At 53.4% G+C, this 27980-nt stretch overlaps 1 protein-coding gene across 1 annotated transcript; it reads left to right on the top strand.

The window, feature by feature from the left end:
* Nucleotides 1-372: 372 nt before the first annotated feature.
* Padi3 (peptidyl arginine deiminase 3) lies at nt 373-27802 on the top strand. The gene is given in 16 exon segments (NM_017230.2): nt 373-505; nt 7965-8145; nt 9761-9833; nt 11405-11466; nt 12532-12649; nt 13390-13515; nt 15129-15307; nt 15874-15977; nt 16066-16177; nt 17764-17871; nt 18686-18837; nt 20349-20493; nt 20608-20710; nt 23149-23228; nt 24061-24186; nt 26506-27802. Coding segments are annotated over 16 exon segments (1995 nt in total). The 5' UTR covers nt 373-413; the 3' UTR covers nt 26740-27802.
* The last annotated feature ends 178 nt before the right edge of the window (nt 27803-27980 follow it).

Here is a 27980-nt window from a genome sequence, read left to right as displayed (position 1 = left end):
TTCCAACAGTGCAGAGAAAACAGAGGCAAGAAGACAAAGAAGGGCCCAGACAAAGCCTTGTGCTCCCCTGCACGTCCTCCCCGCCCCTCCAACCCCACTCCACCCCCAACCATCCCAGATGTGCTGGCCAAGCACCTGTGGGGACTTGTTTTCTCTCCAGCTAGAAATTAACTCCCTGGGTCCCCTGGGGTGGGAGCCTGAGGTTCGTATGCAAATATCAGAACCCTCCCAGCCAATCCTGAAGAGGGGATTGGCTCTTTGGCCTCCGAGAAGAGGCCGGGCTTCTAGAGCTGGAGCCAATGAGCTTGCACCCTGGGCTGGAGGGGAGGAGCTGGGTACTTTTAAAGCACATCCTTGTGGGGACCTCTGGCTAGTGCTGGGTTTGGTGGCCAAAGCCCCCATCCTAGGCCGGCATGTCTCTGCAGAGGATTGTACGTGTATCCCTGGAACACCCAACCAGCGCTGTGTGTGTGGCAGGGGTTGAGACCATCGTGGACATTTATGGGTAAGAGTTGGTTCTGGAGGGTCTGGGGTTCCTAGTGTTGAGTCTCTGGGCCTCCCCTGCTAGGAGCTGTGCAAATGGATGTTCCCCAGGGCACAGGCTGGGCCAAGGGTGCCTGGGGTCTTAACCTTGAAACCTCTGCCCACCGTGGGAAGTATGGGTCCTTGCTGTAGTCAGCCTGGTTCCCAGCAGGGTGTTTGAACCAGGGGATCCAGGCAGGCCTGAGCTCCTACCATATAGAAGGGCTTAGATGGTTCCCAGCAGGGTGTTTGAACCAGGGGATCCAGGCAGGCCTGAGCTCCTACCATATAGAAGGGCTTAGATGGTTCCCAGCAGGGTGTTTGAACCAGGGGATCCAGGCAGGACTGAGCTCCTACCATATAGAGGGTCCTAGATGGTTCTGGGGGCCATGGGCTCATTACTCGGTTTAAGGGTCCTCAGGAGAGGCTGGTCACTCTGTCTATGGCCCACAAGAAAAGGAAGGGATCTGTCCTCTTGTCCTCCAATCCCTTGGCTTAGGAACCCAGGGAGAATCATTTCTTAAAAGGCCGCATCTGCTCACATACGTAGCCCTTAAGGTGCCAAACTCTGTCCCCAGAGCTGGTCACAGTTCTCAGACTCCACTCCAACGAGAGCCCTGCCATTCACAGCATCTCAGGTGGTGGTGTTCACAAAGTGCAAGTGGTGGCACAGTGAGGGTGAGCCATTAGCCCAGGTCACACAGTCACCTGGAGGCTAAGCGGAGCTTTGAGCCCACTGTGGACTTACTAAGTGCTTCCTGTCCAGCTGTTCAGCCACTGGAGCCCCAGGGCTTTGGATCCACGGTGGCTGGTCACCTGTGGGCTGTGGCTGCTGCGTGCCAGGCTGAGCCCATACAGCACAGGGTGGTTTGGGTAGGGGTTTTGTAGGAGCGAGGCTGGTTTCTTAGGCTTTTGAGTCCCAGCTCTGAGACTGAGCTGAGGACAGATTCCAAGGATGCTGGGGTCGGGTGTCACCCCTCAGACCTCCCTGCCCCCTTCTTGGATGTGGCTTCAGCACTGGGACACCAACAGCCCTTGTGGGACTGTGCCATTCACTGTAACACTGTGAGAGTCATCTTTGGTCTCCACTTGCCGGAGCCCTTAGTGCTCCCACCTCTGATGGGTCAGCCAAAACTCAGATGTCGTCAGGTATGCCCCAGGGGCCAAAGTTTCAGTACACAAGTCCAGAAGTAAGATTTTTCAAAAGTGGGGTGAAATCAGTTAGGGTCTGAGGTACGGACCCTCCTCAGGGAGTGAGTTGCCGGTCACAGGAGATAACCAAGTCCGAGATGAACTGTGTACCAGGACTGGCTCCTGGCCGAGGGTTGGTGGACTGGGAGATATGCAGAGGGGAGTCTGTAGCTTCCAAAGAAGCAGGCAGGACAGGAAGGGGGGTGGATGCGGCCTGGCGCCACAGCCTGCTCCAGGGCTGCGTGCCCATGGGAGTGACTCACGGCCCGGCTGCCTTGTGCCCATTGGATAGATATGTCTCTGGTTTGACCTGTCCAGGGAGCTGGGGATAGCTCCTCCCCCTTCTCCTCCTCCCCCTTTCCCCTTCTTCCTCTTCCCCCATTCCCCCTCTTCCTCCCCCTTCTCCTCCTCCCCCTTCCCCTCCTCCTCCTTCTCCCCTTTCCTCCCTCCTCCCCCTTCTCCTTCTCCTCCTCCTCTTCCTCCAGCTCCTCCTCCTGATCCTCTCAGAGGTGCCTTCGAGGGTGGAGGATGGGCTGGGTGGGAGGCAAGCAATTGGTTGGGGGTAATGAGTGACTAGGGCCATGGTGGGGGTTCACCAAGAGAACTGGGGATGGGGCAGTCATGAGTGGTGGCAGGGTTTTGGTATCTTATAGAAGGATGTTCACACACCAGGATGGCCAATCCCCCTGGGAAATGGAGTGGGGTTTATTCACATACCCATCATGGGCTTCTTTGAGCATTAGTGTATGGCCACCCTGGGGACTCTCAGAAGTAGAAGACTGTTCCTACCTGGGGAGGGAGTTCAGGCGGCTGTCCAGTGAGGCTGCAGAGATGGCCTGTGTCTTGGTTGTGAGCCTTGCCTTTAATGGCTGAGCCATCTCTCCAGCCCACAATCTGTGTCATGGAAGGGGGGAGCAAGACTGGACATCTTAGAGTTGTTCTTCCTGGAGCCGAGTCATGGCCTATGAACCTGGAGCAGCAGGGTGACGGCTCAGCCCTGACTCTGGCCCTTCCGGGCTGCCTCATCTTGGGAAGCGCTTTCCCCATGGACTCTCTTCTTTGAGCTCTACTAAATGATGCGACTGAGCACCAGGCTCTTGGTGGCCTGTGTCGTCCTAAGTATTTTACCCAGATACCCGAGCTTACCGTACCGGAAGAGGGTAGGCTGTCCTCACCATCTCATAGGTCAATGCAGAGAGGCTAATTAACCTGGTCACGTAGCCAGTTGGTAGAGAGGCATGAGGCTGTCTGAACTGTTTGGTTCTTTCTTCGAGGAGACCCTGGGAGGAGGGGAGAGAGGGTATGTAGAATACGGAGGGCAGAGCCAAGGCCGACAATGCACAGGACATTCTGTCATGGGATTGGTCACCGTCGGTATCATTCCATTATTTTATGGCTCTGCCCCAAGTCTGGGGACAGTCTCGAGTGTTCCCAAACCCTGCCATGGAGCAGTTGGCTAGGACCAGGAGATGGAGGGATGGGGGGAAAGAAGGACCGTTCACAGGGCTGAGGCATCAGCCTTGAAGGCAGAGGAAGATAGTTTGGTTCATCTTGGGAAGAAGGAAAGTTCTGGAAGGGTTAGTGGGCTTACCCGGGGCCGCAGTCGCAGGTTGCAGTGAGACAGGAAGGCAGACTGAAAGCAACCTTCAGACATTCTCTTCACACGTGACTCACTTCTAGGTGTCTGTCCCCTGGGGCTGCCAGGCCCAGCTGTCATCTTTACGATGTGTGATGTGTCATGTATGAGAGTGGAAAGCAGTCCCCAGGCTGGCCCGGTGGTGGCTTCTGGGGCTCACCCATCCCTTCTTCTGAGTAGGGAAACTGAGGCCTGGTGGGTGAAAGGACTTAGCCAGGTTCAGAAACTGAGCTAAGATAGAAGCCAGGCCTTGAGACCCAAACAGCCCATGACATATGGTGACGGGGACCTGGTTCCCAAGGTCCCTGAGGCTGGTGGAAGCTCAGGGCTCCATGTATATTCAGGTTGACATCTGGGAGACCCCAGAAGAGTCAGGTCTGGTCTGCCTGGCTGCAGTGGGGCAGTAGTCACAGGGTGGCCACATGCTCTCTCAAGCCAGCCCAGTCACCTTGGAGCAAGCCCCAGAAGCTACACTTGGGAAACCCAGAAGATGGGCAGCCATGACGGAAACCCACCAGGGAGGTCTCTACCAACAGGAAGCTGTGTAGGCTTCCCCAGGGAGGCTTTTCTCTAGGTCAGGTGTCTCTTGCAAACACAACTAGCCATGAAGTGGCACCCTCCTCCCTGCATCTTTGAGGCATTTAGGAGAACCGCTGGGTCTGAGGCTCAGTTAATAATAGGCTCCCTTAGCATGTGCAAGGCTGGGAGTGGGGAAGGGCTGTGATTCCTAGTACCGTAAAAACCAGATACGCTGGCCTGTGACTGGAACTCGGCCTGTAGGAGACAGAAGCAAAAGGATTAGAAGTTCAGGGTCATCCTTGGCTACATAAAAAATTCAAGGCTAGCCTGGGCTACTTGAGACCCTGGGGGGGGGGGATTGAGATTTTAACCAAAGAAGGAAAAAGAAAGTGTGGCCAAGGCTATCTCATCTCCAAATCTCAGGTGGGGCATGGCTAGGGGTGTCTTGTAGTGGTAAAGCACTTACTCAGTGTATTTGAGAATCTGTGTGTCAAAACCAGCACATACACACACACACACACACACACACACACACACACGTACACACACACACACACACACACGTACACACACACACACACACACACACACACACACACACACACACACACATCCATTGCAGCTTGGGTCTCCTCAAAAACAAATGAAAAAGGCTGGCCCAGCTCATTAGTTGAGGGGTTTGAACATTGCTAGTTGGGGCGGGAGGGGGTGGTGGAAATAGCTCCTGGCACCCATGAGATGCCCTATGGTGCCTTGAGTTTGGGTCCTACGTGTCTCCAAGTCTGTGCTATCCACTGGATCCTCTTCCCTGGGCCTCAGTTTCCTAGAAGACACCAGAAGAGGCGAGCATAGAAGGAGCCTGTGCTGAGGCCTCAGAGCCCCCTGGACCAACAGGGCCAGCTCCTCTGACCACCGATGGAAGGGGCTGGATGAGAGGTCTCAGAGCCACTGTCTTTGGAGAAATGTCAGTGTTACCACCACTGTCCCGGGCCAGAGCAGGGTAGGTGGGATGTGACGTCAGATGGGCCCAGAGTTTCCCGAGCTTAGTTCCGTGAGCCAAGCTGGGCACCTGGGGCCTTTGTTCATTGAAACTGCCTCTCAAAGCCTGTGCGATGATGGTGGTTTCTATCCTCACAAGCCAGCACTGAGGGGACATGGCTGCTATCTTATTCTGTTTCAACTACCAGAACCTCTAGAGTGCACAACTGTAGCTGGAGAAAGGAGGCATCAGGCCGGCTTTGCCCGGGAGTGAGGATAGGAAGGGCTAAGCCCCAAGACCGGCAGTTGCCAGTTAGCTACCGCTTGACTTTGGACAAGTCACCCCTGAGCCTCAGTTTCCCTGAAGTGAGACGATAGTGGGCGCATCATGCTGGGGTGCAGCTTCATTTGCCGAAACCGCAGTGTCATCTTCACGGTGGGCAGGGACAAAGGCACTGAGAGAGAGAGTTGGCTGACAGGTCCCAAGTCCAGGTAGTCTCACCCCAAGTCATCCTTGTGCTCCCAGCACGGGACTCAGGGCCAGCATTTCTCAGCAGCCCTTTTGCCATAAGACTAAGGCATCGGTAGCCATTGAAAAGGCTCAATGGCCAGGCCCCTGCAGCGCCACTGGCCCTGGGAGCTTAGTCCACAAGGTTCCAGAGACTGACAACCCATAGGATAAATGGACTGTCCAGTATATCATCACCATCATCACCACCACCACCACCACCATCATCACCATCATCACCACCACCACCACCACCACCACCACCATCATCACCACCACCACTTATTTGTGGGCAGTGTGTAACAGGATGCACATGGAGATCAGAGGACAACTTTCAGGAGTCAGTTCCCCCTCTCTTTTAACCCTGTAGCCCTGGGGATCAAACCCAGCTGATCAACGTTGGCAGAAAGTGCATTTACCTTCTGAGGCGTCTCACCAGCCCCTGCCTAGGTTTTAGCTCTAGATATTCAGTGTCCCAAAAAACATCCCCTGGGTCCCGTGACGTTGGTCATCTTAGCGCGTCCGCTGCCTGCTGTACACTCAAGCTATCAGGGAGGTCTGGGGACAGCCTCAGCCAGCCTAGGAGCGTGGCGGAGAGCCGTCTAGAAGCTAGGGTGTGGGGTTTGCTTCGCTGTCAGTCATGGTGGCCTGGCTTAAGGAACAGTGTTGCAAAGGAGAGGTTTAGGGGCTTGTAACTTCCAGGAAATGGGGATAGGGTGCCAATTCCTAAATTCCAGGAAGCAGGGATCTACTGTCTTCCAGTTCTCTCTTCCAGATCCAGTTCTCTTTCCAATGGCCACCTTGGCCATCTTAACACACAGCTTACATGCTGGGGCATCGGCCCTGGGTGGCGGTCTGGAGTCTCACCTTTTGGCTGCCTCAGTTTCCCCAGCAGGAGACTAACACACCCTCTCCTTCCAACTCCACCATGCCAGCTGGATAGACTGCCAGGCTAGGGAGGCTCTGGCTGGCCTCCAGGTGTGAGTGGTGGGCTGGGACTTGAACCCAGGCTTCCTGACTGCAGAGAACCCAGGTTTGTCAATCACCCTGCCACGCCACCTCTCTCCCCACCCAAGAGCTATTGCTGGCTTCCTCCGTCACAGGGATAAGACAGGATTCAAGCCATCAAAGTCTAGCATTGAACTCCCAGGGCTCCAGCATGAAAGCCGTTTTCCTCAGACGCATCTCAGCCGCCCGCCCAGGCTGCTGTCAGAGCTGTCTCCATGCGCCTGCAGCCTGCACCATAATTCTCCTTAATAGCACCTTCCCTGTGCTAGTCAGGAGTGTTCCAAGCTTCTCATGGCTATAAACACACTCGAGCCTCCTGGTTCCCAAGAGGCTGGCCAAGTGTGTGTCATTATCCCACACTCAAGGTGATTTAGTCAAGGTCACCTGGCAGAAGTGGGACCCGCCTTGATAGCTGCCCGACTGCTGACCCCAGCCCTGACTCCACTGAACCCTGGACTCTGCCCAGGCTGTGGGGTAGATCCCAGTGACAGCTACCACCTTTGTGTGTTCTTCCTGGTCAGGCTGTCTCCAGCAACCCTAGGGACTCCCAGCAAACTGACAGGGTGACCTAGGGAAGAGCCCAGGGGAGCCGAGTGACTGGGGCCTCAGAGCCAAAGGACTTCACACCAGGAAGATGTCAAAGCCCCTTGCCTTTCGTGGTGGTCACAGGACAGGGAAAAGCTTGGCGGTGGACCTATTATAGAAATCTGACAGGGGTTGGGAATTTAGCTCAGTGGTAGAGCGCTTGCCTAGCAAACGCAAGGCCCTGGGTTCGGTCCCCAGCTCCGAAAAAAAAAAAAAAAAAAAAAGAAATCTGACCAGCTTCCTGGCTACTGGGGCTAAGAGAGAGCACTTCTCTCCCTGGGGCCCAAGAGAGCACTTCCTCTGTGGCTTAAGCTTTCGTGCCTGTCTTATCTTCCTTTCGGCTATCCTTCTTCCCTTCCTCCATTCCTTCCTTTTGTCTGTCTTCTGTCTTTCCTTCTGTCTCTCCTTCTTTCCTTCCTTTTTCCTTCCTTTCTTCTTTCCTTCTTCCTTTCTCCCTCCCTCCCTTCCTCCCTTCCTTTCTTCCTCTCTTCTTTCTTTCCTTCCTTTCTATTTCTTCTTTCCTTCCTCCCTGCCTCCTTTCCTTTCTTCCTTCCTTCCTTCCTTCCTCCCTTCCTTCCTTCCTGCCATTTGTTGTGTTTGAAGACAGAGTCTCACTATGTAGCTATAGCTGTCCTGAAACTCTATGTAGACTCGTAGGAGATCCACCTGTCTCTGCTTCCCAAGTACTGGAATTAAAGGTATGCACCACAGTGCCCAGCCTATGTCTGCCTTTTCTTCCACCTCTCTGAGTCTTTCTCTGGTGTGTGTGTGTGTGTGTGTGTGTGTGTGTGTGTGTTCACCAGTGCCAAATGAGCCGGATGGTGATGGGACATTGGAATCTTAGCACTTAGGTGTGAGAGTGCGCATGGGTTTGGGTAGTGCCCGACCTCCGTTTTCCCAGAGCTTGCCGTGAGCTGCTGGGATAGTCAGGGAAGGGTTTCTGGAGGAGAGCTTGCGGCTTGAGCTCACGTGTCTGAGTAAGTCCCTCACATTGCTCCTGTTCCCTGCTCTTCTCAGGTCGGTTCCTGAGGGCACAGACATGTTTGAGGTCTATGGGACACCGGGAGTGGACATCTACGTGTCTCCCAGCATGGAGAGGAACCGAGAGCGAGCTGACACCAGGCGGTGGTGCTTCAACAAGGGGCTGGAGATCATCGTGGTCATGAACTCTCCTAGCAATGACCTCAACGACAGTCACGTGAGTTCACCCCAGGTCCTGCTTCCCATCTTCCTCCAGAAAGCCATACCTCCATGGGGGAACACTCACCCGAGGGCCAGACTATTGGGTGTGAACCCCAATTCTCCAACTTACAGGTCTTGGCTGTATGTCCTCAGACCTCGGTGTGTCAATCTGAAGGATGGGGTCATCCCAGTCCTCTTCCCAGGGTGGATGGGGATGGACCCTGAGTGCCTTCTTTTTGACCAGCTCCCGTGAGGAAAGGAGTTAGCATAGTCCTGCTGTATTGGGCCTCGGTTTCCACATCTGCAAGGAAGGGCTTGGGTACAAGGTTCTTGCTGCTCTGAGTGGAGGAGAGAGCAGGGACGGAGAGGGAAACTAACATCTGGGAGCTGATACCTCCCTGATGGGTCTCACTTCCCTCCTACCCACCCTCTTCCTGTCCCCATTTAAAAGCTAGGAGAGATTTAAAGCAAGACATAGGTGGCCTTTGAATGGTTTCTGGTAGCATTCCCTTGAAGAGCTGATGGGGACCAGGACCTGTCACGAGGAAGATATTCTAGTATCAAAGACAATGTTTTGGGGAACTAGCCCTTTAAGAAGCACTGACCAGGGGTTGGGGATTTAGCTCAGTGGTAGAGCGCTTGCCTAGCAAGCACAAGGCCCCGGGTATGGTCCTCAGCTCTGAAAAAAAAAGAAAAGAAAAGAAAAGAAAGAAGCACTGACCACTTTTACGCCCTGGGTAGCCCATCTATTATTGGCAGACCCCCTCCCCTGTGTGGGGCACCAAGTAACTGTCAGGGAGCTCACCCAGCCAAGGAACAGAATTCCTACACATCAGGATCTGATCCCCCCACCCACCCACTCATTCCTTTCATCTCCCTTCTGAATCTGGCTTCTGTCCTGAGCTCGATAAACCCATTGTTCAGAAGAAGAAACTGAGGCTGAGAAAGGATTTAGCCGGTCCACGGAACAGATCAAAGAGTCAGTGATTAAACCACCTCCACCAACTTCCCAATGTTGCCACCTCCATCCTCCCCCATAATGGTGGCTGGGAGCTGAGCTGGGCCAACAGCAGTGAACCCCACATGCTCTGCTTCTTTAACCCACCTTCTGTAACACATCCTACAGGGTAGCAACCATTATTATCCGCCACTTTATGGTTGAAGGAATTGAGGCCCAGAGAAGGTCAGAACCTGTCTCAGGATAGCTACGATCACAGGTGTGGGATCTGGGACCAAGCCGGCCGTGGGGCTCACAGGCAGTGCGCTTCTGTGACCAGTGAGTGGCAAACTCAGGACAGCCAAATGCAGGACTCTTGGGTTTCCTTACCTGCAAAATGGGGGTGAGGAGGGGAGTGCGGGTCTCCAGTTCTGATCAGAAGGAAATCGAGGTAGCTCAGACAGGCACAGGACCTTGGCTAAGAGATGTTGACCTCAAGTCCAGGTAGTTGTGGGTAGGACTAGAATCCAGATCCCCATGGGTCTAGGACAAATGGCACCCACTTATAGATGTGCCCAGGTATGGGAATAAGTGACCCTGAGAAGCTTAAAGGGGCGCTGACACAGGGACAGAGGTTGCTGACTGCCAGGTTCCACGGGCCTGTCCACATGTGACACTGAGTATCTCTCTGCAGGTTCAAATAGCTTACCACTCCAGTCACGAGCATTTGCCCCTGGCCTATGCAGTACTCTACCTCACCTGTGTGGGTAAGTGGAGCAGGGCTGAGGGTATGGCCAGGGAGTCCTGGGAGGGCTGGAGATGAACTGAATTTTGTAAAAGAAGCAGTTGGGAGCTGGGCATGCAATTCCACAGTAGACTATCCTCCTAGCTTTTGCAAGGATACACACCACACCACACCACACCACACACACACACACACACACACACACACACACACACACACACAGACACGCAGACACACAAACCAACACACACAAGCACAACCCCCTCCCCCCTCCAAACTTTAAAAAAAACGTTTTTCTTTCTAGTCTTTTTTTCGGAGCTGGGGACCGAACCCAGGGCCTTGCGCTTGCTAGGCAAGCGCTCTACCACTGAGCCAAATCCCCAACCCCTAAAAAAAAAGTTTTTAATTGGAAAAAAGAAGTGCACATTAGAAAATTCAAGCATAGGGATTGAAAGGCCTGGGGAGATGGTTCAGTAGGTAAGGTGCTTGCTAAACAAGCGAGAGGACCTGAGTTCGAATCCCCAGCTCCCAGATCAGACCAGAGCGTGGTAGCCTGTGCCTATAATCCCAGGGCTGTAAGGAGGAAGCAGGAGGACCCTGGAGTCTTGCTGGGTTGCCAGGCTAGCTGAGTCTTTGAGCTCCAGATTCAGCGAGAGACTCTGCCGTTAAAGTTGAAGGCCACATGTGGTGGCACACGCACTTAACCCCACCACTGGGAGGCAGAGGCAGGAGGACCTCTGTGAGTTCCAGGCCAGCCAGGGCTATAGAGGGAGACCCTGTCTCAAAACAAAAATCACTACACGCACCCAACTGTGTACATCAAATGAATAATTACAAACAAGCAGCAAACACCGAGTCCGGGATGTAGGCCACCACACTGACACTGTCTCGCCCTGGGTTTCCTTTAATGTTCCCTGTGGCTTGTCACACATGTAGCCAAGTGTGGAGTCTGTTGGGTTTTCTGTGGTTAGAATCCCCTCGGTACCTGCTCTTTTCTGTGGTATATTGGTAAGATTCTACCATTCCTGTCACAATGGTAGGTGGATAAAGTCTGTCTGTCTGTCTGTCCTTTAAGAACTACCCATTTTATAGGCCGGGCCAGCATTCTAAGAGCCCTATGGTTTCCAGCGAGAAAGGCTGAGCAGCTGGGCTGGTCAGAGAGTAGACGCCAAGGGAGCGTCTCCCAGGCTGTACGGCGAGGTGGCCGAGCCCATCTTCACACTGTGTCCTTCTGACACCAAAATCCAAGCTCGCTGCTTCCTCCTGAGGAGCTGAGAGCATCCCCCATGGAGCATCCTGTCGATAGAGACTGTCCCTAGTCACCTGGGTTCAGCGCCTGCTGTGTCCCATGCAGCAAAGGCTTTGGGGCTTTGGAACTGATAGCCATCAAGGAGAGCTTCCTGCAGGGGCAGCCTTTGGTCCATTTTTGCTTGGACCCTCCCCTCCACCAAAAAGAAAAAAAAAAAAAAGACCTTCTCCCTTGCCTGAGAATGGGAGACTCCAGGGCCCTAACCTCGGGGTGGCCCAGCTGACTGAGGTGAATGTTACCCATGGTCTGTCATGGGGACTCACTTGCTGCTGCCTCCCCAACAGACATCACCCTGGACTGTGACATGAACTGTGCTGACCGGCAGGACAGGAGCTTCGTGGATAAGGTAGGCAGCAGGTGTGAGCTCTTGTCCTCCAGGTCAGAGGGGCAAGGCCATTAAGATTGTCCTCCTTCCTCCCAGTTGATGCGAGGTCAGGGTAGCCAGAAGGGACCAGGCATGGCTGGGGGGGTCATCATCAGCAAGCATGGTCACAACATGGGTTCCCAGCCCTGGGCTATCCTTGGTTGATGAGGAGAAAGTTCTAGGTTTATAAACTAGGTCAAGGGTTGTGAAACTTTAAATATACAGACAGACAGACAGACAGATCCACTTACTGGATCATGGCGGCAAATGCCTTTAATCCCAGCACTTAGGAAGCAGAGGCAGGTGGATCTCTGAGTTTGAGGCCAGCCTGGTCTATGGAGGGAGTTCCAAGACAGCCAAGGATACATAGAGAAACCCTGTCTTAAATAGATAGATAGATAGATAGATAGATAGATAGATAGATAGATAGATAGATAGATAGTAAATGCCAGATTGTAAGTGTTTTAGGCCTTGTGACCTATATTTCATTGAAGCAGCCAATTGAAGCAGAAACTGATCGTGAGACTGTTCTGATAAAACTTTATTGATAAACACAGGCAGTGAGCAGATTTGTCTCACAGGTAATCAATGTGAGGCGCACATCTGGGCAGAAAGAGCAGCCCACCGTACAAGACACCATTAACTGTCTTCCACGCAGTCTTGGTGGGGCTGATGCATTGTGGGTTTAAAAGAGACCAAGGTGACTGGAAGGAAGGAGGACTTCCTGGAAGGAATGACCGAGCTGTGTTGGGAAGGGTGAGGGATGGAGGGATTCCATTGGCTGGAAAAGGACTTGGGCAGGCGGGATGAGGGAGGAGCCAAAGAAAGAGGGTCATGGCCAGAGAGGCACCTCCCAGCCAGCCATAACAGCCAGCCTTGTGGTTTGGACTTGATGGTGTAAGCTTTGAGGTGCCGTTAATGTTTCAGTGATGGTGGATTCCTCCTGGGATGTGGTGAAGACTGAGGAGGCTGGCAGGAAGTACTGAGTCAGAGGCTTGCCCTGGGTCTGCTGGAGCCCTGTTGACAGCTGTATTTTCTCACTGACAGAGGCAGTGGATGTGGGGACCTGATGGGTACGGAGCCATCTTGCTGGTGAACTGTGATCGGGACGAGGTCAGCTCTGATGCCCAAGATAACTGTGACCAATGTGTGCGCTGCCTGCAAGGTGAGTGTGCTGGGACAGCCCAGTCTTTGGGTACCCAAGGTCCCTCCTCAGTTACCCCACAGGAGTCCCAACCCCCAGCTGGGGCATTGAAGTGGGGCCAGGGAGAGGTAGAGTTTATCATGGGATTCCTCAGAACCCAGCTCCGGCTGGCGGCTGCCTCTCCACAGTCCTTGGTCCTAGTGGTACTCTTTCCTTCTGGGGTCACCCAGAATTCTCTTCCTGCTGGAGAGAAAGAGGCTGCTAGTGTTGTTTGAGGACCTACTGTGTGCAAGGCCCTTCCCCGAGAACTTTCTTTAATCATCCAAGGGGGCGAGTGTTGTCACCCCAGTTTAGAGAGGAGACTCACAGGTCAGGAGAGTTCCCCAAATTGCACATCGAGTCTGTGGGCTGCAAACCCCAAATTCAGACCCTTCCCCACTGGATCTCTAACTTGTGTTTGAGCCAGTCCCTGCATAATGCTCACAGAAGCCCCCTTCCTTCTAAAGTGAGAATCCCCTGGAAATGGAAGGGGGCATAGCTTGCCCAGCGAGATGCCCAGGTGGGCTTCTCTGGGATGAGGATTACCTGGGCTGCAAAGAAGACACAGGCAGGGTAGTGTCACATGTATACACGTGACACTGTTGTTCACACCAGTGGATCCTAGTGTCTCCATGAGCTGAGGCTGGGCTCCTCAGCCCCCAGCCCCGATCAGTGCCCTTGCGGAACAGCTGTCAATCAACAGCCCCTGTCTGCCTTCGCAGATCTGGAAGACATGTCCGTCATGGTCCTACGGACCCAGGGCCCCGAATCTCTCTTTGACGACCACAGGCTTATCCTCCACACCTCCAGCTGTGATGCGGAGCGGGCACGGGTCTTCCACGTCTGTGGTGAGTGCTTGCCGAGCAGCGCCCAACCAGGGACCTCTTCTGCCTCCCTGCTGCGGGCAGATGTGCATCTCAGCTCCGGATCCGAGGATACCCTTGGTATCAGAGCAGTTGGAGATGGGAGAGGGGTGCGTGCATGTGTGCATGCGAGTGTGCATGGAGTGTGGGGCCCAGCACATAGTCTCAGGTGTCATTGTCTTGTCTGAGACGGAGTCCCTCACCAGCTGTTTTTCAAGATGAGTTTCTCTGCGCCCTGGCTGTCCTGGAACTCTCTTGGTAGACCAGGCTGGCCTCGAACTCACAGAGATCTGCCTGCCTCTGCTTCTCAAGTGTTGGGATTAGAGGCGTGTACCCCCATACCCAGCTCCTTCACCAGCTTTTTAAACAAGACTTCTGGACACAGATCTCGGATGGCCCCTCGTGCTTACCTATCAAGCACTTTATTGACTGAGCCATCATCATCCCTGTAGCTGGTAGAATGGGCTTGTCCACTCCATCCCTGCAACGGGATTTCTTTTTTTCTTTCTCCCTGCCCCCAGACAGGGGTTTTCTGTGTAACTTTGGCGCCTGTAGACCAGGCTGGCCTTGAACTCAGGGATCCACTTGCCTCTGCTTCCAAGTGCTGGGATTAAGGACGTGTTGAAGTGGGGCTTCTTTGAAAGGAAATGGATCAGTTCAGGACCCCCAAGACCAAGTTCTCAGCACAATAGGAGATTTCTTTGCCTCAGGGGACAGAAGTCAGGGAATAAGAAACAAACACAGAAGGTAGAGGGTGAGGAAGAAGGCTAAGGGAACAGGGACAGGGTTAAGGGGTGTTTGTCCCCGAGGGAAAAAGAACTGCCTCTCTAGGTGACAGGTGTCGCCCATAAGCAAATGGTGGTTTGTAATAGTACAAAGGAAACCACATGTTAGAATGGGGTGTTTAATTTTAAATGGGCGTATCAATTAGGGTTAACCAGAGGGAGCTCTTGGCTGCTGGAGTTCAAGACTTCAGTGGATGGACCTTGGTATTCGGCCTCAGGAGAAGGAAGTGGCCACATTAGGGAAGAGATGTTGGTGGCTGGCTTTAAGAATGTAGTCTTTGGCTTTTAGCAAGGCAGAGGGAGGAGGGAAGGCCTGGCTCCCATGCTTGCCACACAGGCTGGCCAGAGTCCCTTCATTCTTAATGAATTTTCACTCATAGTTTTCCAGGTTTGTTTCTATTTTATGTGCATGAGGGTGTGGGTGTTGCACGTGTGTGCCGGTGTTCAGGGAGGCCAGGAGAGAGCATCATATCCGCTGGAGCTAGAATTAGGTGGTTGTGAGCCTTCCAACATGGGCATAGGGGACCGAGAACAGCAAGCGCTCTTAGCTCTTGGTTGCCAAAACTGCCTCTCCAGCGCCTGTCTGCATATTCTTGTAGAAGCAGCATGATGGGCTAGGGCAAACATTACCTTGTCTCTTAGGAAGGAGTGCCTGTCCCCACCATCCCCACAGACATGTGCCTTCTTTGCTTCTTGGCTGGGGGTCGGAGAGGAAGGGGATGCTTGCCTTGCCCCTGGGTGAGGATGCTCAACTCTCCTGACCCCTTCACAGTCTCTGGCAAGTCATGGCCGTGATCACTCCTCTTCCCCTAGGCCCCGAGGATTCCTGCGAAGCCTATAGGTGTGTTCTGGGCCCGGACCGGATGTCCTATGAGGTACCCCGCCTGAAGGGCTATGAGGAGCGCTTCTACGTGGAGGGCCTCTCCTTCCCTGATGCAGGCTTCCCAGGGATCCTCTCCTTCCATATCACCCTGCTGGATGACTCCAATGAGGTAAGGTTGGCCAGGCAGAGGGTGACACAAATGACAGATGTGGGCATGGCTAGAGATAAGGGCCTCACACTCCCACATGACCCTAGTGGGCATCTCCATCCTTGAGAAAAGCCAAGGGACCTTTTCTGAGACAGGGTCGTTTGTAACCCTGGTTGGTCTTATCTCACTCCATAACCAAGGATGACTTTGAACTCCTAACCCTCCTATCTGCACCTTTTGACTGTTAGGATTATAAGGCTGCCATTTTTATGCAGTGGTGGGGATTGAACCTGGGACTTTTCGAATGCTAGGCAAGCACTCTACCAGATGTACTACTACATCCACAGCCCAAACCAGGGTATTTCTTTTTCTTTTTTTTTCTCTCTCTCTCTCTCTTTTTTCGGAGCTGGGGACCAAACCCAGGGCCTTGCGCTTGCTAGGCAAGCGCTCTACCACTGAGCTAAATTCCCAACCCCTACCAGGGTATTTCTTAAAGACCCTAGAGAGGGTTCAGAGATCCAGAACTCTCCTGCCACCACTGGACTCCTCCTGAGTCCAGCACTCTTTATCTTGGTCTTCCTGCAAAGGACTACTCCGAGACCCCGATCTTCACGGACACAGTGGTGTTCCGAGTGGCACCCTGGATCATGACGCCCAGCACCCTGCCACCCCTGGAGGTGTACGTGTGCCAGTAAGTCTGGGTGGAGCTCTACCTTTAGAGTCACTTCCATTCCTGGACCCTGGCTCTGAGTCCCTCCGTCCTCCCCGGTCACTCACAGGGTGAGGAATAACACCTGCTTTGTGGAAGCTGTGGAGGAGCTGGCCAGGAAGGCAGGCTGCAAACTCACCATCTGTCCTCAGGCAGAGAACCGCAATGACCGATGGATCCAGGTAACCAGCAGCCCCTCTGGGATACCACCCTGCAAGAAAATACCCAGGAGTCCCCGGGGATCCCTGTCTCCAGACTCAGAGTCTTCATTCCAAAGTTTCTCAAGCAGGCAGGACGCTGGGTGAGACGCAAAAAGCCACACGTTCCCAGCATGCAGCAGCCGAGCTAAGAGGCAGTTTGTCCCACAAGAGGATATTAAGTAGCATCTGGAGATATTATGGTTGTCACATAGGGTGACCCAATAGTGTTGCTAAATCTTCAGTACCAAGGTTAGACCTACAGGGAACAACCTGGCCCAACATATCAATAGCATGGGTCAGGGAAGACCCACTATGGAGAATGACTGTTTCTGAATCCCTCGAGCCCAGGGTTTAAGGAGGTCCCGGAAGGTGTAAGACGGTCCTGAAAGGTGTAAGGGGGTACCGGATGGATGTCAGAGGGACTGGAAGAGGCCTTACTGTTTGTGCAAGGGGCATGGATGGGAGGGGGGATGGGCTCCAAGGTTTGAGATTTCTGGAAGAAAGCCCAAGGGGAGGATCCTCTAAGGAAAAGGCCCAGGAAGGAGAGGCTAGGAAAGGGGCCTCTGTGTGAGCTGGATTAGATCCCACAGGGAATTCTGGGAATATTCCCTGCTCTCTCCCACCCCCCACCCCCGGGGGCCCTGCATGGCATTACTGACTCCTCTCTGGCCTCAGTCACCTCTGGGTGTTTGCTGATGAGCTCATGGAATGAACACCCAGGCCACTATGCTGACAGAGGCAGTGCTGGGACTCGGAAGTGCCAAGCATCAGGCGGGCTGGGTCCTGCAGAGGCCCAGAGGTAGGAGGCAGGAGATAGAGCCTCCTTTGTTCCCGGGTCAGGGCAGTGGTTCTGGGAAGGGACAAACACCGAGGCGAAGGCCTTGAACACCAAGCTCCTCCAGACTTTGTAGTTCAGCTAGACTCGAGCCATGAGAGGTTAGGTTTGGCCCCTTGAGGTGACTCTGGGAGGGATCCTGGCGAGACACAGCTAGAGTTTAGGTTCTTGCCACTGACAGGCTGTGTGCCCTTGAAGAAACAGTCTCCTCTATCCCTCTCTGGTCTCATATTTCACATGATGATAATGGTGTCTTCTATGGATGAGTCGTGGACACCAATGGAGTCCGTGTTCACAGGGAGCTGGGGGCCGGCACATAGCAGGCTGCTCTCCTGCTGTGACGTTACACACTCTGGGCCATTGTTTCTTATGAACTCTGAGGACACAGCCCTGCTTCAGGTCCCTCAGCCCCGCTGCCTTCATGACCAAGTATGGAGGCCACAGGAGTGGTGCATGCTCAGAGGGTGGCCTGCATTCTGAGCCCCGGCCACACTGCATTGCTGTGGCCACCCCGAACCCTCTCCAGCACAGCCATACCCCAAACTGTGTTCTCTTCTACTCCTATGACTCTCATAGGCAACCAAGCCCCCAGTCCCTTCTCTTTGCTGGCTCCCCCACCGCCAAGGGCAGAGAATGCCCCGTCACTAAGAGCTGCCCTCCCTGAGAGCCCAGTACCCAACACTTGGGGGCACTGCCGGCTATCTACAGATACGGTCTCTCTCCCCATCGGCAGGATGAGATGGAGCTGGGGTACACGCAGGCGCCACACAAGACTTTGCCTGTGGTCTTTGATTCTCCGAGGAATGGGGAGCTGCAGGGTTTCCCTTACAAAAGGATCCTGGTGAGTCCGGGGTGTGCATCCCTGGGGATGGGGAGCACTTATCCCGGGGACAGCCAGGTGTGCGGGGAGGAGCGCTTGTTCTATAGTGGATGAGACGGCCAGTGGTGATTGTAAAGAGGTAAGGGATGGTCTTTTGCTGTAAGTCTATCCCACACTTTATACGGGATAGACATATGCTAAAATATGCATTGATTTATGCTTCAAATGTGACGGCGGTGTACTGTGGTGTGTTTTTATTTGCTGATCAGTGGGAGCAGGTAGGGGGAGGGGGAGGGGGCGGGGCAGAGCCTGAGGGCTTTGGTGTCTGGCTGTCACTCACAGGCTGTGTGTTGTCACTCACAGGCTGTGTGTCAGACTTACATTCCCTCAGAGCTCTTACTTCCTCGACTGCAGAAATAGCTTCCCAGGCATTTATAAAGCCTGTCATTGTCACTGCGATGGCTTGCCTGTGGGAAGGAGCCTGTAGTGCTCTGCTGCCTTTTAGAATAGACTGAGTAACAGTGAACTCCCCTGAGTGAGGAGGGGAGACTCCTTCAGCTCCACAAGGGCTGGGCTAACTCCCCGACTGGTCACATGACCGCATCAGGTACCCATTGGCCTTCAGTGGTAACTGAATTCCTTCTGAGAGACACAGGAGGGGAGCAGGGTGGGGGAGGCCACCACTGCCCAGAATTTGAAGACTGAGGCCTAGAGGTTCCCCCTGCACCCAACCAGACCCTGGACCCCTTGGCCTGGACTTGACAGGAGGGCCCATCACGTGATTTCAGGCTCTTCCTGGTACTCTGCCCCTGCCTGACTCAGTTTCCCCCACCAGGGTCTAGATTTTGGCTACGTGACTCGAGAACCTCCAGACAGTTCTGTGAGCGGTCTGGACTCCTTTGGCAACCTGGAGGTCAGCCCGCCCGTGGTGGCCAATGGGAAGGAGTATCCACTGGGGAGGATTCTCATCGGGGGCAACCTGCCTGGGTGAGAGGCTTGGGGCACTAATGGTGGTGGCGGGATGGAAGCAGGGAAGTCCTTCACGGGATGGGCCACTCTCCAGACTGCCTACGCTTCCCCTGGGAAGTCAGAAGCAGGCGGGAGCAGACAGGGACCTAACATGTTGTTATGTTGTTAAGTTCAGCCAGAGAGGCTGAGTCACACTCGGAACATTCTGGCTAGACTGAAGTCCTGATTATGAAACAGACATACGGTAGATAAGAGAGGTATCAGCTGAGAGCAGAGAGGAAAGTAACATCTAAGTGGAAGCTTGTTCCGCCTAGTGGTGGAAACGACTACTGTTCGGTCTTTTTCTGAGAGCAGGAGAGGGATTGACTAAACTGTAAATTGAGACGACTGTAGCCTTGATGTGTACACACACCCATACACATACACATACATGCATGCACATGCACACACACACATACATGCACACACTTGCACATACACACATGCATATGCTTGTACATGTGCATACACATGCATACACACATACACACATGCATGCGTACACATGTGTGCACATGTGCATACATACATGCACACATATATGCACACACTTGCACATACACACATGCATATGCTTGTACATGTGCATACACATGCATGCACACACATACACACATGCACACACACATGAATATACACACATACATGCCTACACATTCACACACATGCATGCATACATGCATGCACACATGCACACACACATGCATACACACATGCATGCGTACACATGTGTGCACATCTGCATACATACATGCACACATACATGCACACATGTACATGTGCACACATCCAAACAGAGGTGGGGTGTTCTGCATGTGACACCAGCTGATGGCGGAGAGTAATATTTATAATCAAGTCAACAAAACCACCAGAAGACAAGATCCAATGGTAGAAGGATCCGGAGTGGAGCTTGAGGGAGAATGCTGGGATTGAGCTATTGATTCTTTGCCAGAAGGCCAAAGATGCGTAGGTTGCAAATGTGTGAACAGAAAGTACCAGGGTCGTGAGACCTGCTGGGGCAATCTTTCCATGGACATCCTGGGAAACTGAGGCTGCAGCAAGAGAGGTGTAGATACTCAGCTATGTGAGACCCAAGGCAAGAGGCGGTCATGTCATGGAGAATGAGTGGTTCTGAAGTGGTCGTTACTCATCATAACTAGCCTGTGCTAAGTGGGTTCATCGGAACCCACCCTGAGTGGATTATTAAAATACACTTCCTATCTTTCTTGTTTATGAAATAATGTGCTGTTTTGAGATTAAAGTCCTACTATGTAACTCAGGCTGGCCTAGAACTCACTATATATTGTGGGCTGGCCTTGAATTTGCAACCCTCCTACCTCAGCCTCCCAAATGCTGGAGTGCTAGGTCTGAGCTACTGTGCCCGGGAATGTATTCTGGAGTCAGATGCTGTGGAGAGAGCCGCTGTGAGGCTATTCTGTTTCTTCTGGAGTGTGTGTTTAGTTTGGTGTCTTTCCCTAACCCCGGCCCAGGTCGAGAGGCCGCAGAGTTACCCAGGTGGTACGAGACTTCCTCCATGCCCAGAAGGTGCAACCTCTGGTGGAGTTGTTTGTGGACTGGCTGGCTGTGGGCCACGTGGATGAATTTCTGAGCTTCGTCCCTGCACCAGATGGAAAGGTAAGGACTTCTAGATGTGTCTTGGCGGCCTCTAGAGTTTGGGGCCCGGGGCTAAGCTGGGGCTGGTAGGCCTGTAAGTCCATGAGCTCAACTGTGCCTGCTCTCCACACACAGGGCTTCCGGCTCCTCCTGGCCAGCCCTGGTGCCTGCTTCAGGCTATTCCAGGAAAAGCAGAAGTGGGGCCATGGCCGGTCCCTCCTTTTCGAGGGGGTCATTGGTGAGTAAAGATGCCGAGTCCCTCCCAAATTGTGCGGAATCTCTCTCCTGAATTGAACGCACGATGACTTCTGACCTGGCGCCCTCCATCACTGGTGACCTCTGGCTGTGGGGGGGTAGGGCTATGGCAGATGCAGGGCAGAGGATATGGAGAAGGTGAGGGCCAGGTGTGCCCAGGGATGTCCCATTAGGTCTCTGCTCAGAAGGTCCCGGAGCACAGGTTTAACGTCCTTTGGTGGCTATGTTCGAAGTCTAGGTCAGTTTTTAAATGAAGTCTAGCAGATTTACGAACCCCAGAATCTCCATCACTGCCCTCCGTCTCCCTGGGAAGAGGGGAGGGGTCTCTGCCACCCTCTGCTGTTGTGGTAACATTTAGAAAGGAACGTTTTCTATCAGTTCCTGAGAGCCGGATTCGCTCACTCTGCTGCTGCTCTGCCATGTGGTCCGCAAGCCGCCCTCTCCCGGCTGTCTCCCTTTTAGCTGCCCTCTCCATGCTTGGTAGTTACCATGCCCCCCCCCACACACACACACCTCACACCTCATCCTGGGGTCCCTGCGTTTTCTCACTCTGGACCAGCAACAGAACCAGATCCGCACCCTCCAGCTGCCTCCCAGCCGTTTCTTTCACACACTGAGTTCTTTAGCCCAGTAAATCAAAGTTCCAGAAACTTGTAATTTAGCAATTAGATCTACATGTTAACTTCTCAACCCACAATTCATCCACACGATAAATTGACTGCCCATTGATAACGATATAAACCGCCCACCTAGACAAGATAAAATCGATCTAGTTCACCCACATCTGAACCATCCTCCATAGACTCCCTCTTGATCCCTTTTTTTTTTTCTCCTCTCTCCTTCCTGGACTTTTCCCCCTCCTACGCTTCCTCCTCATCCAATGATAGGCTTCGCCTTATCCTGGGCCTGCCCTGCTGCATAAAGATGCCATCCCTACACTGCCCACATTCCCAGTGTCCACGCCCTGTGGTTGGAGTCACAGCACCCAGTAACCTGTTAAAATCAAAACTCAATAAGCGTATAGTTTATCGATCGTTGATATCTTCAATTCTCATTCCGCAGAAACGTCTGCACAGTAAACTCGCAACCAATTGATAATGATACAAACCGCCCACCTAGATCAGACGCTTGTCCTAGGAGACTCCATCCCTTATGAAATATTCATAACTACGTGTGGCCCTTTCAGGCCACACAGGTCTGGATTGTCCTTCACCTCCTTCTTGGTTCTTTCTCCTCTCCCTCTCCTCTCCCCGAAACTCTTACTTATTCATTGCCCAATCACAGCCCTCGTCTTATCTTGTGCCTGCCTTCGCCTGCACACAGACAGCGGTCCACACTTTTTTTTACAGTGTGCAATGGCGGGACCAGCATTAGTCCAACCTGCCTGGACCGGCAAGGTCCTAGAGGGGCTGCCAGTGTCACCACACGCAGCAATCACACGCCCCCACTCGCAGACACACCAGGATGCTATCGAGAGCATAGGAGTGTCGGGCCCCAGGGTTGGGGTATGACGGGCTTTATCCTGATGGTCCTGACAGGCCTCTGGGGAAGGGGTTCAGTGGGGGGATCTGCCGTCAGTCGAGGCTTGGAGGGAGAAGGTGCTGGCCCTAGGGCCTCACAGAAGATGTCATGGAGCGGGTTTGTGATGAGAGTGGCTGCCTCTAGGTGGGAACATGGAACCTACAGCTCTGTGTATAGGTCAAAGGAGCTCTTGTGTGCCCCACCTGGCCCTCAGAGACACAAAATTCACCCTCTTACTTCTTCCAGGTTAAAGGAAGGTCTAGGAGCATTTCCTAAGCACTTAGCTCTCAGGGACCTCCCCCCCCCAACCTATTGCTGTGTGGTAGTGGTTCTCAACCCGTGGGTCTCGACCCCCACAGGTCACTATCCTGTATATCAGATATTTGAATTACAATTCATAAGTAACACTTCGTTCTGTATTGAAGTTACAGTTATGAAGCAGCAATGAAATGATTTTTATGGTTGGGGGTGGGGTCACCGCAACATGAGGGGAGGTATTAAAGGGTCGCAGCGTCAGGATGGTTGAGAACCACAGCTGTGTGACCTTGGGTAAGTCACCTGACCTCTCTGAGCCCCCGTGTCAGTCAGATGTCCCTTGCAGTCCCTTGCAGAGTGCAGCAGAGTCAGGAGACCCGTGGTGCTTTCTTCTGGCTTCACGATCTGAGTTTGGTTAGCTGGCAACCAGGAGGACTGGAAGCCTTTGGCTCCTACATCCCCTCTCTAGCCAGCCCTGTGTCTGTGGTCTCCACTAGGCAGGCGGGAAGACCAGGCCTGAAGTCTCCTAAAAAGCAGGCCAAAACCTGTTGGTATTGGATTCCTAGAACCTGCTGGGACCGGTTGGTTCACTGCCTAGTGAACCCATAAACCCTGGTCCTGGGGTGAGTGCCATCTCTTTCACAGGTGACAGGCGGGTCCAGACCATCTCCATCAATCAGGTTCTTTCCAACCAGAGCCTTATCAACTTTAATAAGTTTGCACAGGTACGAAGGCCGTGGGGCTGTGGATGGGAGGGAGATGTGGATAGAGCTGGAGTCAGGGCCAGGGCAGACATCTGGCACCCACAGTTCATGCAAGGTCAGTCAGACTGAAACAGGCCCAGACCCTCCTTTAACCTGGGAGAACTAAGGGTGAGCAGCCTGGGCATCTAAAAAATATTGTCAGCCTGGTCTGTGAGCACCCAGGGCGGTGAGTATCCAGGGCTGTGAGCCTCCGGGGCTATGAGTATCGAGCTAGACATAAGAGTATGGCCTGTTGTGCCCCTGTGGTTGGGATTGTGTGGAAACACAGATGGGGGGGGGGTAGGGGGAAGGAACGCACAGATCAGTGGGTAAAGGCACTGAATTCCCAGCAGGCCAGAGGGCAGCCTTCCAGAGGGAGGTGGCAAGGAGGAAGCAGATGGGGACAGACTGGGATAGCGTTGTTGAGTGTGGAGGGAAAGGAAGTAGATCTCGAAATAACAGCAAGGCTTGCGGCCCGGACTGCTAAGTATAGGGTGGTCACAGAACTGAAGAACGCAGGCAAGTCCAAATGACTTTACCTTAGGCCTGGGAATCTGATGCCCTCTTCTGGCCAGCCTGGGTACTGCACACACACACATTGGACAGGAGAATCTTAAACCATGTATTGAATGATGGGTCTCCCCTAAGTCGGGGTCTAGGGTGGCTTGTTCTAGGGTTAGCTCGGTGTTAGGAAGTAAGAGTGGGGCATGGAGGGTGGGATCTAGGCAGGAGGGGTTGTATAGTTGATGGCGGGCCCTTGAGCCTCAGCCACACCTGCAGGGTCTCTCCAGTTTGGCCCCTTGTGCATCTGCAGAGCTGTATTGACTGGAACCGTGAGGTGCTGAAGCGGGAGCTAGGCCTGGGGGAGAGCGACATCATTGACATCCCACAGCTCTTCAAGTCGGAGAAGAGGAAGGCGGTGGCGTTCTTCCCGGACCTGGTGAGTTCCCCACCCGGCACCTGGGTGTTGTGGTAACTATTTAATCTGAATAGGAGATTTCTATTCCACCTTAGAGATTTCAGTTCCCAGATAAAAGACACAAAACGTGGATATTTATAATACGCCTTAGACAGCAGTAGAGCTGGGCAGATACCTACCCTCTAAGCTATTGCGTCTACTTCCCTATTCTGTGAGATTATGTCAGTTACACCGAGATATGACTTCCCATGTTCCGCCTGGGCCACTCTTACTCCAGTGGCCAGCCCTCATGGTCAGGCGTCAGGACCCCTTACCCACGACGTCTTCTCTTCCCCCTACCTTTTTCTGTCTTCTCCCCTGCTAACTCAGAACCCTCCCACCTCCAGTGATTGGCTGTAGCCACTTTTATTTAGCCAATAGTTGTCAATTAAGGAACAAGGTTTGCACAACAGAAGCTGGTAACTGTGAGAATTCACTGTAGGCTTAAACCTTCAGGTACAAAATTTAGCATTACGGTACACAGCAACAGACCGAACCTCAACACGTGGGCTTCCTCGGCTAGACTCTGAGTCTCACTTCTGGGGGAAGGCATCTGACTTCCATCACAGATGAAATTGTGGTGACCAGTGGCTGTAAGGAGAACCAGGGTCCCAGGTTGCCCAGGCTGACATTGTGGCTTCCTGTGGCTGCCCGTGGAAGAAGGGACACATTTGATATCCGTGGCATGAAGTAAAGTTGCCCAAGATCGTGTGTGCAGGATACGTGGCATCACCCAGGAGTTGAGGGGGGTCTGCTTGCTTCTGTCCTCCCAGTTCTTGGCTGCCCATCACCCCACACAGATGCAGATGTCCCGTAGGGAACAGAGATCATTAAGAATGGTCCCTGCTCCCCAGTGAGGGGACCCTTTCCTCGTGTGTCTGAGGACATGCTCCAACCAACTACTGTGTATGGTGAAGGGATAAGGGGTCAACTCACAGACAGGACAAAGTGAAGCCAACCTGAGATAGGGGCAGAGATCCCAGAGGGCTGCACAGAAGAGGTCCCTTTAATGAAACTCTAGCTTCACCTCTGCCTCCCTGGCCACCAACTGTCCTTCCACTCACCATCCTCTGAGCCTGTATCCACCAACCTAACCCTGACCTGGCCCTCCCTTCCTTCCTTCCTTCCTTCCTTCTCTGGCTTTTTGCCCCAGCTTGCAAAGCTTCTCTTTGACCCCCTTCCTTCCTAACATGCTTGGGGCAGCCTTGTAATTAACCCACGTGCTCCCGGAAGTTTGTGCAAGGGTTGAGGTTCTTGTGTGGGCTAGAAACAGAGGCCTACCCAAGCTGGCCCAGCCAGATGGAGGTTTGACAAGGACACTGTGACATCTGAGGGTGGGGACAGCTATGGCAAGCGTTTTAGCATGGCCTGGAGCTCTCTCATTTCAGTCCATATCCCTTCCTCTGTTTTATCTCTCTGCCGCACTCTCTCCTTTGCTGTTCTGCAGACACAAATGCTGCAAACAGACACAAATGCTGCAAACAGACACAAATGCTGCAAACAGACACAAATGCTGCAAACAGACAAATGCCTTAGTGACTTTTCTACTGCTGTGACAAAGCACCATGACTGAGACAATCATATAGAAGAAAACATTTGATGAGGGCTTACAGCTTAAGAGACTGAGTTCATGACCTTTAGGACTGGGAGCACAGCAGCAGGAAGGCAGGCATGGCACTGGAGCAGTAGCTGAGACTTGACATCTGATCCACCAGTGGGAGGCAGATAGAGTTGCCTGGGAATGGTGTGGGCTTTTTGAAAGCTCAAAGCTTACCCTAGTGACACACCTCCTCCAACAAGGCCACACCTCCTTAATCCTTCCCAAACAGTTCCACCAGCTGGGGCCCAAGCTTTCACATATATGAGGCTCATTCAAACGACCACAGTGACCATGGCCATGAGATGCAGGCCCTGCATAGACAAAGACCGAGACTCCCCCATGCCAACTCTTAACTTCCTGGGAGAGAGAATCTGATTGGTTCATCTTGGACAGCTGTTTAACTTGGTCCAATCAGAGTTAGCCTAGGAGGTCGGGCCTCCTCCTAACAAACATGGCCGCCAGCACAGTCCGTCAGTGATGAGGGCAGTGGCTGGGGAAGTCACAAGCCTTGGCTGTGCAGATCCCTCTGCTGGTGTCTGATTCACTGGCTCTCCCAGCCAGGTTTCCTATCACCACACAGGAATGAGCAAGCAGACCTATTTAAGGCTGCCTGGAGATAATCCCAGATTCTCCTGGGGCTGCCAGGGAGGGAAAGTAATGCTGAGTTTCCGCCTCTGATCGGGGCCCCTACCTTCCCGCAGGTGAACATGCTGGTACTGGGCAAGCACCTGGGCATCCCTAAGCCCTTCGGGCCCATCATCAATGGCCGCTGCTGCCTGGAGGAGAAGGTGCGCTCCCTGCTGGAGCCGCTGGGTCTGCACTGCACCTTCATTGATGACTTCACACCGTACCACATGCTGCACGGGGAGGTTCACTGTGGCACCAACGTGCGCCGGGAGCCCTTTGCCTTCAAGTGGTGGCACATGGTGCCCTGAGCCGCCCGCCACCCATCCCCCATCCGTCCCCCAGGATAGGGCATCCGCCCGGCAGGTGGAGACTGCGACAGACCCCAGAGCACCCAGAGACTCCCAGTTTCTAGACTGAATGACCCAAGCTTCTCAGAAGCCTTTTCTCTTGAAATGTCCGCATCCACCTGCTGCCCATTCAGTTCCCAGACATGAATCCTCTTGGTGCCCCCAAAGAAGGGTCCCATGTCAACCAAACTCTCCTGCGGGTCGAGATGATCCATGGGGATAACTTTAAATACCATTCACCCCCCCCCCACCCCCGCAAACTCCAAAACTCCTCTTTGTGGGGAAAAATCCGCTTGGGTATCTAGAAGCATTGACCTTGGCTTGTGCTTCCTATGGTGGAAGGCCTGGGGCGGTGGGGGTTGGTGGGGTTGTTTTGGCCATTGCCTCCTGCCCTGCAGGGGATGGTTGTAAAGTCAGACTATTTCACACCCTCACTACTCGACTAGAGGGAGTCTACCCTCCCAGGAAGCACCCCGGGTCCATTCAGGTCAAAGTGTGTCCATCATGTCCACTGCAAGCTCCCGGCAGGACCGGCCTTTACTGCAAGCCAGCCTGGGCTATCACACGGTGGGGACCTGTCACACAATGGGGACCTCTAGATGCTTTTGCAATGACAGATGTCCCTTAGCTTTCCAGGCTTCCCATCATCCGATGTCTGGGAATCTGGTTGTCCAAATCCTTTTGGAGTTTCTCTGAAGTGAATGATTGGGGGGCTGGATTCCCAGGGGAGAACGCCTTTCCTAAGACAGGATTGACCCTCGGGGTCCCACCATCTGAAGGGGTTCCTCCATCAGCTTGCCTGGGGGCTCTGTGCAGAGGAGACCCCAGGCTGACTTAGCCCAGAGCCTTCTGCCTATACAGCCATCCCGTAGTAGAGGCCCGGGAAGTGCCACCCTGGGTGCCATCAAGGCAGGACTTAGAGGGACAGTTAAGCCTCTCCACATACTGGGAGAAGGGAGGGATGTGGCTGTCTCAGTATGGGTCTTCTGTGAGTTCAGCTGGCCAAAAAATAAAACAGAGGCTCAAAAGCCCTGGGTCCAATCTTGGTCTTCCTTGGGTGACTAAAATGAGGGGGTTGCTTGCAATGGGTGCATTTACTTGCCTGGCTCCTCCTCGGGCGTGTGAGGTTTGATAATCCCAGATTTGGGTACTATGGTGAGAACGCCTTAGCATGCTATAAGGATGAACCAGGGATCCGGGAA

Source organism: Rattus norvegicus, chromosome 5, assembly GCF_036323735.1.
Source record: "Rattus norvegicus strain BN/NHsdMcwi chromosome 5, GRCr8, whole genome shotgun sequence".
Taxonomy (NCBI): domain Eukaryota; kingdom Metazoa; phylum Chordata; class Mammalia; order Rodentia; family Muridae; genus Rattus; species Rattus norvegicus.
Note: the sequence above shows the minus strand (reverse complement) of the source record. Positions and strands in the feature narration are given on the sequence as shown.